The sequence below is a fragment of the Dermacentor andersoni genome, chromosome 1, assembly GCF_023375885.2.
Source record: "Dermacentor andersoni chromosome 1, qqDerAnde1_hic_scaffold, whole genome shotgun sequence".
NCBI lineage: Eukaryota > Metazoa > Arthropoda > Arachnida > Ixodida > Ixodidae > Dermacentor > Dermacentor andersoni.
Window position 1 is genome coordinate 351821390 of NC_092814.1, and position 13756 is coordinate 351835145.

The following is a 13756-nucleotide window of genomic DNA, read 5'->3' on the forward strand; positions in this document are numbered from 1 at the left end:
GAGAGGCAAGTGAGCACATGCCTGTTTACAGGGTTATTATAAACCAGTGCTAAGTAGCCTATGAGTTTAAATTTATCGAAAAGATAAATGGGCTTTCCACTTGCTCTTGTTTAATCTGTAGAGCATCACATTTTGGGGGGAAATATGTCTCCACAATTTAGGGGTTATATATATTTTACGGGTGTGCAAATACTCGAAACTGTTGAATAACGAATTGAATAGCGTCCTGTTCGATTTGGTTTTCAAATCGAATAGTCACTATTCATAAATGCAAATATCAAAACACCAATGAAACTTAAAATTGTAGCAAAAGTATGGTAAGTTTTCACCTCCTCGGGCATAGTATAGGCATAAAACGTCAGAAGTTGTGTAGTAGAGCAGGCTATGTCACTTAAGTAGCTGTACTTTAGAGGCTGTACAGCAATCATTCACGCTTACTGAAGACTCCTGTGCATGTGAAGGAACTACTTGTTTGCTGCTCCATTTGTTCTTTTAATAAACAGCTCTTCATAACGTACTTTGCAATGACCGAAACTTGCTAACTTTAAGAACACTATAATGTGAACGTTTTACATTAATTGTGATATCAGCTGTTCATTATTCAAAAACTGTCCAATATTCAATTCGCTTCTGGCATTATTTGATTAGTATTCAATTCGATCTCAAAAACTACAATTCGCACATGCCTAATATTTTTATTGCAGATTTAAGTTCCTTGGAGCGATTTTTCGAAAAAAGAATGGGTAAATAATTTATTTTAATATGACGAAACCTTTTTAGTGTTTGCAGTTTTACACATGGTTTATTGTTGCATGCAGGATAAAGTAGCATAATTTTTTTTACTGTAATGGAACTTACAAACTTTGTTTTATAGTAAACCAGGTGAAGTGGCAATACTCCCAAACTACTGCAGTGACTACTGCAGCTAAGAGGAAAATCAGTTTTGGAGAAACCCAACCACAATAACATCTTTTCTAGAAGTCCCTGAAGGTTTCAGCACCTCCAGTGTGATGCTAGGCAATGCCTTGTTCTGAAAAAAGGCATGTTTTTTTCACATGTTCCATCGCTGTCACACATGTACGGCAGTGAACCTAAAGTGTGAAAAATGTCTGTCCACCTGCATATGACTGTTAGAAGACTGAGCATTTCTTCGTATGTGTCATATTCTGCATGTGTCAGTGCAATCAGCTAGCACACAACTACAGAGTATCTTCGTTATAATAGTCATTGAGGTAGAAAACACAGTTTGTAATAAGCACTATTTTCTTTAAACAGTAGAGAATCCTAAGAACAGCCACTGTAAGGTGAGAAGTGCACTCCAATTGCATGTGAACTCGTAGAACCTGACTTCAAATCGAGCCACACTCAATTCTAGTGACATAACAGTATTGTATTTGGAGCATGGAAAAGTGCAATGAAGTGCTGCACATTTTAATCATGAAAGTTACAAAAAATAATTTTAGTTGCCAGTAGTCCCCCCTTAAGTTTCTTCATGAACGTCATAAAGCTTTTTTCTCGATTTCGTTTCTAAACAAGCAAAATTCACGATTTTGATGTCGAGCATATTCATAAAGTTATTCTGCTGCAGTGTGCTGCTCCTCTTTGCCCTTTTCTGCATTTGACACTTAGTGGAGTCCTGTGCCATTTTGAATAAAGTTGTCATGCTCTGTAGTTGTGCCCACGAAAAGTTGGAATAAAGCAAAACAAATAAATCAATTTCATTATAACGGGGGCATACTGTATGCCACACTCTTGCATGTAGAACTTGGTTTTTAAAACTTGTTCTGGCTTGTTTTTGCAGGCTTCACGTGTCGCAGATTTCCAGGTACCAACATGCCCTATGTAAAGAGCACCCTGGCCTTGCTTCTTACATCTGACCTAAAGCCTCTGAAGATCCAAAATTGGACAGCTCAAACCAAAACACGAGTGTTGTCCTTTTGTAACTCTCAACATTTTGTGTTCATTTATGTTTGCTATGTGAATCTCCTGAAGAGGCCAATTTGGATTTCTCAAACGAGCGTATAAATGTTGTGCCTTTGTAAGCATTGACATTTTTATGTTAATTTTATTTATGTTAATTATGCTGGTCTCCTGAAAAGCCCTCATTCTATGTCTCAAACCTACATACAAGCATTGTGCTTTGTGATTTTTCACTACATTTTTCTGTTAATTTTTGATGTAGTTCCACCAAAGATAGCGTTTCTATACTATTTTATTTTTTAAGTATCTTCGGTCATTTCATGCCAAACAACCCAGTTTTGTCAAAAACTGTTCCATGATGGAACAGCATTTCAAGTTCGCTTGATAAGGTACAGGTACAGTGAGAAATTTTGTGAAAAATTTGGTTTGATGCATACACCTGTGTCATTCCACGCCAAATCAACCAGTGTTTTTTTGACCACCACAGGTATAGGTAGTTGAAAATATTTCCATATGTTTGTTGAAGTTCCAAACTCTTTCTCCCCATTTATTTTTCTTTGCAAAAATTTTCCAGTATTTTTGGCAAAAATTGTTCTTGCCCAGCTAAGCTAGAAGGCATTGATCAGTGTTTCTTTTCAAAGGGGAATTCTATTATCCAGACGTTCAGATGGTGTTCATGTCAAAACAATTAAGTGGTACGCCTGCCAAAATAGCCAATTTTTCAAGTATTTCAACACTTTTAGTGCTTTTGGCACAGGCAGAAGCGAGTAAAATTGCAGTTAGAATATTTTTCTCAGAACGCAGGGAAGTCCAGAAGGCACAAAATAAATATAGAATGGCTACCTGGTTGACATAGTATAACCACAATACATTTGAAGCCATGGAGGTTCAGTCCATCGCCTAAAAAAAACTTAAGCTCAAGTTTTTTTAAAAAATGTTTGCATTCAAGGTAAAAAAAGTAGCTTTGGTGGTCGGCATAAAAGTATATGTGATACATCATTACATAGCCCTATGTGTTTGCTATGCATGTGGCAAGTTACAAAAAGGTATTATTTTTAATATGCGAAAAATTATTTTTTGAAATGTTCATTTGTGGATTGCACATACAGCATAAATTATGAAGCCTTGTCGTCTAGCAAGGAGATATTGTTAATAAAATTAGCCACAAAAGCTACTCATCAAACTGTGACTGCCTTTTTTTATCAATGCAAAGGCAAGTGACGTCAGGTGCTGCAGTGTCGACTCGCATTTTTTTTTTAAAACATGAATGCGAAAAGTGGTCGCCAACCACATCTGACCACGTCAGATTGAACACAGCAAGTATGACTTTTATACCCGAGCACGTTCAGGCTGTCAAACAGCGGTAACATGCAAGACCACAAAAATTTGTTCACGCTAGTGTAGTCTTTCAGTTGTAATCGTGAAGTGTGTTTCCTACTTGCATTGTCATATGACAGTGTGGGTTCCAGGGAGCAGGGCACAAAGTGTCCTGCTCCCTGTATGCGGCAGTGCATGTTGATATGTCGCATTGTATCGGAGTCCGACATGTCTTTTAAAGTGCTTTGCGTGAACTATATAAAGGCTTTTCTGGATTTACAGGCTATGTAGGAGCAAATCTTTCTTTTTGTAAACTGCATGAAACGTATCTTTTAACATTGGCAGGACTCCTTAACGAATTTACCACGTTTTGATATTTTATGTGCAATGGCTGTATGGTTTACCCGGCTCGCAACAAGCGCAAGTGGTGTCGTGTTAGAGTGTGCGTTTCTTGAAAATAAAATGCAGACCACAACACTGCTTCTCTATCATTTGTGTTGCAGACGAAGCCAGCTTTGTCATCCGCACTCCCGACCGGCAATCTTGTGCACACATTGGAGAAAAGCCGGTGCTCACACAAAAATTCAAAAAAATAATTTTTCGTGTTTAAAAATAAGACCTTTTTTTTTTAACTTCAAACATGCCTAGCAGAAATGTAGAGCTGCCTAACGATGTATTGCACATACTTTTAGGCCAACCACCATAGATGCTTTTTTTACCTTGAACACGAAGCTACATGCAAAAGATCAGAAACTTAGTTTCTTTACAGGCTATCGGCTGAACTTTCAAAGCTTTAAATATTTTTCTGCTATACTATGTCAACTGTACTACCGTACTATATTTTTGCGCTTAGAAAAAAAAAAAAAACATATTGCAATTTCACTTGTCCTTGCAGTTGCCAAAAGCACTTGAAGTATTCAAATATTGGAAAAATTGGCTATTTTGGCAGTGACATCACTCACCGTCTGTCCATTCACACCATTTGAAGGTCTCGATCCATACAATGTGCCTTTGAAAAAAAAAATGTTGATTGATGCCTTCTAGCTCAGCTGGGCAGAAAAAAATGAACTGTCACTAAAATGCTACAAAATTTTTGGCTAAAATAAATAAAAGTGTGGAAAGAGTTTCGAACTCCTGTAAACGTTAAAATTTTTTCAGCTATATCATCATCGTCAGCAGCAGCCTATTTTATGTCCACTGCAAGATGAAGGCCTCTCTCTGCGATCTCCAATTACCCCTGTCCTGCGCCAACCGATTCCAGCTAGCGCCTGCAAATTTCTTAATTTCATCACCCGCCTGCCGTCCTCGACTGGACTTCAGTTCTCTCAGCACCCATTCTGTAACCCTAATGGTCCACTAGTTATCTAACCTACGCATTCATAGCCTGCCCAGCTCCAGTTCTTTCTCTTAATGTCAATTAGAACATTGGCTATCCCTGTTTGCTCTTTGATCCACACCGCTCTTTTCGTGTCTCTTGACATTACGCCTAACATTCTTTGTTCCATCACTCTTTGTGCAGTCTCTAATTTGTTTTCGAGCTGCTTTGTCAGTCTCCAAGTTTCTGCCCCATATGTCAGCATCAGTAGAATGCATTGATTGTACACCTTTGTTAATGATAATGGTAAGCCTCCAGTCGGGATCTGACAATGTCCGCCGAATGCGCTCCAACCAATTTTTATTCTTCTGCTCATTTTCTTCTCACGATCAGGGTCCCCCTGTGAGTAATTGACCTAGGTAAACGTACTCCTTCACATAACTCTAGAGGCTGACTAGCAATCCTGAACTCTTCTTTCCTAACCTAGCTATTGATCATTACCTTTGTCTTCTGCATATTAATCTTCAACCCCACGCTTATATTCTCTTTGTTCAGGCCCTCAATCATTTGTTGTCTGTTGTGTTGAAAAAATGCCGGTCGATTCGGCGTGGAATGACCCACCTGCAAGTGCATCTGTGCCATTGTCAGTGTGGTTCTAAACATTCATTAAAAACTGCATTTTACATAAGTTCGTAAAAATGGTTTAATTTGGCATCTAAAATATGTGAGTAAGAATTAATACGTATAAGTTAGCCTAAATTTAAATTGCAACAAAAGTCCTACAGTAATGGCAATGATGTGCCTTTCATGTATGCACGAAACCAAATTTTTTTTTTAATTTTCTCGTTATTTTGTTGTGGCACTGAACAAAATTGAAATGGAATTCACCTCGGGAATAATTTTTCACTCTTCCAGCAGGTCACTAATAGCTATACAGTTTTTCATATAAAAACTTGGAGTAGTCAAAATAAATAAGTCGCTTGACATGGAATGGTTTGCTCAGGAACCTAGTTATGATGGCAGAAAACAGAACTGGATCATGCAACAAGCAATGCAGCGTGATAAACTGCTCCCATGGCATCACTTGTTGTAATGGCCATGTTGTTTCAAAAGTAGGTAATGTTTAATTAAATTGCCACGCACTATTCCACCAATAAATGAGGATTGTACAGAGGGATCGTTTTTCATTAATACAGAATTTTTTTTTTATTGCCTGTGGCAGATAGCACAATTCTTATTTTAAAGCTGGATTATTCAGAGGTGGACATTACTAGCACAAGAAATGCTAACACATATTCAACTGATTCTCAGAAATTTACTAATTCACTTAATTACATTACGGCACATATTGGAATTTACAAATTGTAGCTGTGAGTTTGCAAGATGTATCCACTTGAAATCAATTTCCAGGATGACACCAGTTTCAAGATTTTTCTAGAAATATGGGACGGAATACATGGGAGTTCGAATTTAGTTTTGTGCTCCAGTGCATTTTGTTAAAAAAATTGGAACAACAGCGCATTCTTACAGCCAGTTGCATGGCATGTATTTTGTCACTGGTGTCATTCCGGAAATTAATTCTAATTACATTATGGCACATATTGGAATTTACAAATTGTAGTCGTGAGTTTGCAAGACGTATCCACCTGAAATCAGTTTCCGGGATGACACCAGTTTCAAGATTTTTCCAGAAAGATGGGACAGAATACATGGGCGTTACAATTTAGTTTTGAGCTTTAGTGCATTTTGTTAAAAAAGTAAGTGGAACAACAGCGCATTCTTACACAGTTTCATGGTGTGTATGTCATCACTGGTGTCATTCTGGAAATTCATTTTAAGTGCATACACCTTGTAAACTCACCAGCTAGAATTTGTAAATTGTGATGGGTACCGTAAGGTAATTAATTAGGAAGTTAATTAACCAAATTTTTGGTAATTAGGTGAATATGTGTTTTGATTTCTCATGCAAGAAATGTCTGGCACTCTGTATAATCCAGCTCAAGATCAAGGATTATGTTAGCTGCAACAGCCAATCTTTAAAAATTTTATAAAAGCTTAAAGATGACCACCCTGCATATGTCTACCATGAACTCATGCAAATCATGTCATAGTTATACTGGCTACCTAATAAAAAAAGCAAGTACCTTTTTTGAGTGTTCTTGTTCACTGTCATGTCAGTCTGCTGGTGCATTTGTTTATTTAGGTATTTATTTTTAAATATTTCTTTTGGGAAATGTTTTACTTGAGGGCCATACAGACTACATCTGCCAGGATTCAATTTTGTTAGGGTGTTAAGCTGCAGGCAGTTTGTACTTTGCAATACTTTTAAAGAAGTTTCTGAATTTTCTACATTTACACAAATGTACCGTTTTTCTATATTTACACAAATGTTTGGATATAAATAAACACTTCACCTAGGAAAATGGCTTTTGTCTACATCAGTCCTGTACTGTGGATTTCGTGAAGTACCATAGACTTTGCTGTGTTAAGCCAAATGAAAAACTAGCATAACGCTTCTGCTAGCAGCTTTACAATGTGGTTTATTACAGACTATCTAAGAGCATGCTTTTGAGGCCGGGGTGACCCAGTCCTGCAATGCAAAAGTGCCTGTATTAAATTTGCTCCAGTCCTCAAGCACTCTATCAACATGACATCAAAGATAATGCTATGTGACGCAACATAGCTCAATAATATAACTCAACACATCTGCAACAATCCTTCGGTGGGCTTTCAATATTGACACATCTTTCAACATGCTTTCACTATTGAAATACCACATGATTTCAAGAATACATAAGTGATCTTTCAAATTGAAATGCCTCAATGATGTTTTGACAAAATGTCGTGGGCCAATTATAAACACTTGTCAGCAAATACATAAATGATAGTTCAACAATACCACAATGTGCTTTCAGTACCATTTGTTGATGTTGACCGATGACATTTCAACAGTTTTTTGTCAGCTTGTATCGGCGGAGAGTGGAATATAGAACGTAAATAATTTATTCATACATTGAATTGAAAATTGGGCCATCGCTATCCACCCAGTATCTTACTGTTGATCTCTTCCTCCATGTTAGACGCAAGGTACGGCAGTGGGCGCAAACACCAGTGCTGAGGGCGTTCCACGAGCGGCAACGTTTGAGCACTGTCGTTATCGAGCTGTCTTCAAAAATGGCACTGTAGACCCTGAGACACTGCTAATATGCAACACGTGGACCTACAACGAAACGGTGCCGGGATCATCCGCAGTACCCGAGGTGAGTCATTGTTACACAGCGATCATTCCTATTAATTTCAAAGAAAGAAACACGCATACTCATGCACATACACACAAAGTTTGCAGAGCATTGCCTGTATGTGAAAAGTTTGATTGCGTCAGGGTATGGAAGTGATATCTGTAGACGAATGCTGCACTGCACTTGCCTTCCCAATGCATGCAGAGTTGACGTAAAGTTACGTGCACGATACATGTCTTGGCTACGAGAAAATTAGCTTTTCATGGTGGCTCTGCAGTTACTTTTTGTCCTAGACAAGCAGCGCGAAATAACATAGACAGAGGGAGAGAAAACTCAGTCACAGCACACAAGCTTTTTTGCGTGTTACGTCTAAGAATTTCCCTTTTATAACCTTTTGCGGCTGATTGTGCCATCTATTAACGTGTACAAATAAGAGGCAGCTTTCCAGAAGGGTGTGCCGGCTGGACTCTTATTTCATACCAGAAAAGTTAAAAAGAAGTTAAATTGGAAGGCAATTCAACCTCTAGTTGAAGTCAAATGACAATGTCTTTCTTGGAAACTTTGGGGTGAGAATATAGAGTATTAACCATATAATTTATTCTGAGGCCTGCAGCATCTGCGTCTTAGACTAGAGGCACAGCATCTCAACGACAGCGCCTCAAAATGCTAGCCGTCCCGATAAAAGAATGCGAAAATTACCCATCTTACCATGGTACTTCCAGTGCCGATACCACTGGTGCCACTGGCACCGCCAACGGCACCGCACGGTGTTATTGCCAGTACTGATACCACCAGGAGCACCATTATCAGATGCATCTTTGGGATGGGCACACATTATTTGCACTGCACAATTTCTGGGATCAGCCCATGAAAGAGGCTCGAAATGCAATACACAAAAGGTGGAGATGCCTCACCAAGTACGTGTCTTTAAAAAACCTTTTGCATCAGGTATTTTCAGCCTACCAATGTGTAAAGGATGCATGCATACAAAAACGGCAGAGATTTTCGTCCATTTATCACCAAACAGTCATGTGCAAGTTCCTTAACCCCTGCACTCATATACAGTCTTATATCACAACTTTTGAAGACCTTGCATTCGTGACAGGGCGTGTCGCCAGGCTGCATGCGGACACCTTGTGGAATGCTTATTGTATACCAAAGCTACAGAGACAACGAGGGGTTATGCACCTAACTCGTTTAGGCTTCAAAGCGACTGGCCTGATCCACAGGTCATGACGACGCATTTTGGCACCTAACAAAGCTTTTAACAAATATTGTAGGTATTATCGCCTGGAATATTAGTAGAATGTGCACATGGAAACTTTCTCCCTCTGCATTGCTCAGATGCAGAACATACGTAGGCACGGATGCTGTGATGACACAGTCAACAGTTTGACGAACACTCGTTTGGCAGGTAGCATACTACAGAAAACAAATATATACACACACACACACGCACGCAGACACACACACACACACGGTCTGCAACAGGTGATCTTTAAAAATTGTGTTGAACTTAAAAATGATCACACTGTATATAAATGGTTGTAATCTAAAGCTATGGCCATTGTGCAACAATGTTTAATGCTTAATGTTATCTTGTCAACATATCCCACCTTTTTGTTTTTCACTCTTGTAGAATGCCAGGAAATACTGAATTTTTGTTTTGCTTTTGCAGTGGGACCTTGTTTGCTCCCACGACTGGCAGCGATCTTTGATGCAGAGTGTTGTGTTCGCTGGATCCTTGGTAGGAGCTCTTCTCCTGGGCCATCTCTCGGACAGGTTGGTGCTCATGCTCCTTTAGGAAGGCAGTGCACGTTTGATTAAAATTAATGAAATTTTGGGGTTTTACGGGCCAAATCCCTGATATGATTATGAGGCACGCCGTAGTTGGAGACTCCTGATTTGTTTAGACCGCGTGGGGTTCCTTAATGTGCACATAAATCTAATGTCATATTAGGGCGATCGTTTCATTGCGCCCTAGCCCCACCACAACAGTCATGTAAAAGAGCAACTAAGCATTACTACTGTTGGCATAAGCGGGCTTCACTGATGATAAGCAAGCGAGATCATTACTTCCACAGCTGGTTATGCTCCTAATATAGCTTGAAAGCTGTTTTCCATACACGTCCTAGCACGACCGGAATGAATGTGGGAGAAATACACAGGAGCGTAGCCAGGGGGGGGGGGGGGGCTTATGGGGCTTCAGCCCCCCCCCCCCTGCCCCCGAAATTTTTTCGTGCTGTCCATGCACCGCCGACCAAAGCAACCCCCTGCACCGGAAACCATTCTGGATTTTGTCTAGAATGTCTTTTTCACACTCGAAAAAACATTTCACCACGAACATAGCGAACTCGGGCGTGATTTTGCGACAACGTCCATGCACCAGGAGTTACATAATGCAAGCAGCCCCATCCGAGCACAAAGTTTCAAGGGCGTTTTGATGGCGAACGGGCTCGCCACGGCATCTCGCGGAGGCCGCGGAATCTACGGAGCGCATGGATGTCAATTCCGAATATTTATGGGCATAAAGGTCTCATAAACTTTTCATGTGATACGTGCATTGGCATTTCCAGAGTCGTGCTTTCGATTTTCAATTGCGGAACTTTGTTTAATGCTGTTATAGACGTTTGACGCCTAAGGTGTATTGACTTTCTAAAGTTGTACATCAGAACATACAAGAAGGCAAGCCAAATCAACACACTATCAGACAAGTTGACAAAGCACGCAGCGAGGTCCGATGAGACGAAGCGTTGAGGTGGTTCATTTGTGCCGCCATCTCACACAAAAAATCTCAAAATTTTTTTTCACCTACTCCAAAGCATCCATGTCAAGACACTAAAGCCAGCAACGGTAGATGCGTTCTTATTTATTTTTTCAACTTTGACTTTTATTCACGAGGACACATTGAGCCTCTTCAATTTTTTCGTTCTCGCTACCCACCCGCGGGCTGCCAGAGCCAGCCAGAGCGCATGCGTTTTTCTCATGTTGCCCCGACCACCGCGTGGCGCAGTTCGGTTCGCGTTCGGTTTTCTCTGGCCGAGTGGATTTTCGCCTAGCAGTTTTGTATGCTTTCTGGCTAGCAGACGAGAAAAAGGAACAATGGTCACTCGCTGCCATCACTGGGGGGGACTCGACGGATTGCACCGCGTTCGCTTGAGAGCAACATCTCCGGAAAGTCTTGTCTAGCCGGTGTAGGACACCGAGCAGTATGCGCATGGTTCTCGGTGGACGAAACGTCTCATGTTTTCTTCGATATTACTTCGGTAGCCATGTTAGGGGCCCAAAGTAGGCATTCGATTGCGGAGATAATTTGCGTTTCTTCATTTTGGTACCCCACGTGACAGAAGGAAAAATAAAAAGACGTTGTGGCGCAGCGAATTGTCGCATGGTGAAAGTTCGTTTTCGTTACTTCTTTTGCGGAAAGGAAAGCAATGTGCCACGGGACGCTTCACTTGCCGGATACTCTTATTATATTATTCAATTATACGGACGCTACAGGCGCATTCCTGCCATCGCCGTCGCCCTCACATTCCGTATAAAGTCCAAAGGCGATAACTTCGGGACCGCGCGCCGCATACTGTATGTGCGAGTGAAAGCGTAGGGGGGTGGTGGCATGAGTGGGCCGACGATGGTGGCTCAGTCTTGTGTATGCAAAGGAGAAAAGCGGGGAGGAAGCGCGCCACCTTCCGTCGCGCGCGATGCATCGGGGGGAGTGGATGGAATGGGGGCGGGATCTAGGATTCTGTGAATCTGTGATTGCGCAACATGCTTATTTGCCTTATTTGGTGCATTATATACAGTGACTTTTTCTTAGATACGTAGATTTATTGGAGATTTATACGTATATTTTAATATCTTGTTGCGAGGTTTTGTGTATACGTGCAGCGAACATTGTTTCCAGTGGCATTTTTTTGCCCTTTATCAATCTGTATCTTCGCATTTTTATATTCCATCGTATCTTCGCATTTCTAATATACGAGGGCGAGTCAAATGAAAGTGCGTCTACACACCTCACGCAATAATGGTTCGGTTCATTATCTGCGAGGCATGTGCGTAGCACACAGGCATTTCTCATTTACAAAAAAGACAAGTAGGTATGAGAATGAATGTTCTTTAATGCTCTCATACACTGGGTTGAACATAGTTGCGTGACGTAATGGACGCTCCAGAAGTTGAACAGCGTGGTGTCGTGAGTTTTCTGACAGCTGAAGGTATTTAGATCCAAAAGATTAGTCGCCGTATGGCTGCCGTGTACGCTGAACATTGCATTTCATTGGTCACTGTGAAGCGTTGGAGCAAACTGTTGAAAGAAGGACGTGAAAGTTGCAAAGACGATCCAGGACCGGGCCAAAGTCACCATGCAATCACCTCCAACATAACTGCAAAGGTTGATGAGCTGATGAAACAAGAACGGAGGATAAGCATCGATGAACTTGCAGAGCGTTTGAACGTCTGTCACGGTTCCGTTCTTGCCATAATTCATGAACATCTCGGTTATTGGCTCTTGTGCACGCAATGGATGCCCAAGATTGTGAACCACTGCCAAAAGACGGAAAGTTCGGCGCTGCTTTGACACAGCTGATCTGGTATCACAATGAGGGTGACGATTTCTTGTCTGCAATTGTGATCGGGGACGAACCATGGTGCCACTACTACGAGCCTGAAACACGACAGCAAAGCTTACAGTGGAAACATTCGCATTCACCACCCCCAAGAAAGCAAAGGCCGTAATTTCCGCCAGAAAGGTGTTGTTGACTTTTTTTTTTTTCGATCGTCAGGGGCCATTACTGATAGAATTTGCTAAATCTTGAGAAACTATCAATTGTTTCCGATATTGTGAAACGCGGGACCGGCTATGTTTCGCAATCAAGAACAAACGACATGGAAAATTGGCGAATGGGGTCATCTTGTTCCACGACAAAGCCCGTCCCCACGTTACTGATGTGGCTAATATAAAACTGGCGAAATTAAAGTGAGAAACGCTGCAATATCCGCCATACAGCTCAGATCTGTCGCCTTGCGTTTGGGGCAACTGAAAAAAACAGCACAAGGTAACCAGATTCTTGTCGGACGATGACGTGAAAGAGTCAGTTGCAGACTTTTGGAGCAGCAACCCAAGGAGTTTTATGAGACGGGAATCACGTGACTCGGTAGTCAATGGGACAAATATCTGATTGCTCATGGAGACTACTTTTAAATAAAGTTCTCCGTTTGTCATATATTCGCATTGGATCACTTTCATTTGACTCGCCCTCGTATATTTTGCAGAACACCTGCTTTTTATGCGTGCTCTCTGTTGCGACTATAATTTCGGTGCAATTACTCACGATACAGGACCGGTGACAGCTGCTCCTTCGTAATACATTGGAGCAAATGACAGCGTCATTGAGATTTTTCACTGGCTGTTGCATGTGTGCAAGAATGTAAACAAGGTTCTTGAATTCTCGTTCTACATGTATTTAGATAGGAGTACCTGAGCTAAAGCTTCCTCCTAAGGAGGAGGCCGAACTGCAACGTGAGCCCCCCCCCGAACGAAATTTCTGGCTACGCCCTGGAAATACACAAGCATTTGAACATTTCGCCTTCTTTAAGATGCAGCCGGTACAGCTGGGATGGAACCCACGATTTCAAGCTCAGAAGCACAGTGCCGTAGCCACTAAGTTACAGCAGCAGGTAGTGCGTATTTTATCATTGTATTCTGTCTTATACGATAGGGGCTATGAATGACACATGCAAGTTGTAGATATTGAACACAATATTTTTCAACAAATTTTTAAATTTGAAAGGAAATATTGTGTGAAATATGCTGGATCTTAGCAGAAATTAAGTGAAATTGAATTTTACATTTAGGGAGGAGATGATGGATTGCGGCATTTCCTCAAGAATTAATGCATTGATGTATTTAAGAAAAATGTGAATGTCGCTTTTAGTCCTGCGGATACTGTTACTTACGTAACTTTTC

The 13756-nt window shown here is 40.9% G+C and overlaps 1 protein-coding gene across 3 annotated transcripts in view; it reads left to right on the forward strand.

The window, feature by feature from the left end:
- The window catches only part of LOC126516776 (solute carrier family 22 member 6-A-like), a 101575-nt gene that overhangs the window by 44387 nt on the left and 43432 nt on the right, over positions 1–13756 (forward strand). For 2 of the 3 annotated variants that reach the window (XM_050166880.3, XM_050166878.3), the window contains exons 3-4: positions 7633–7812; positions 9470–9573. In XM_050166880.3, coding sequence (XP_050022837.1) covers positions 7633–7812; positions 9470–9573 — 284 coding nt within the window. Of the gene's footprint in view, positions 1–1801; positions 1927–7632; positions 7813–9469; positions 9574–13756 lie in introns of all 3 variants that reach the window. The other variant, XM_055063802.2, reaches the window with a different exon arrangement.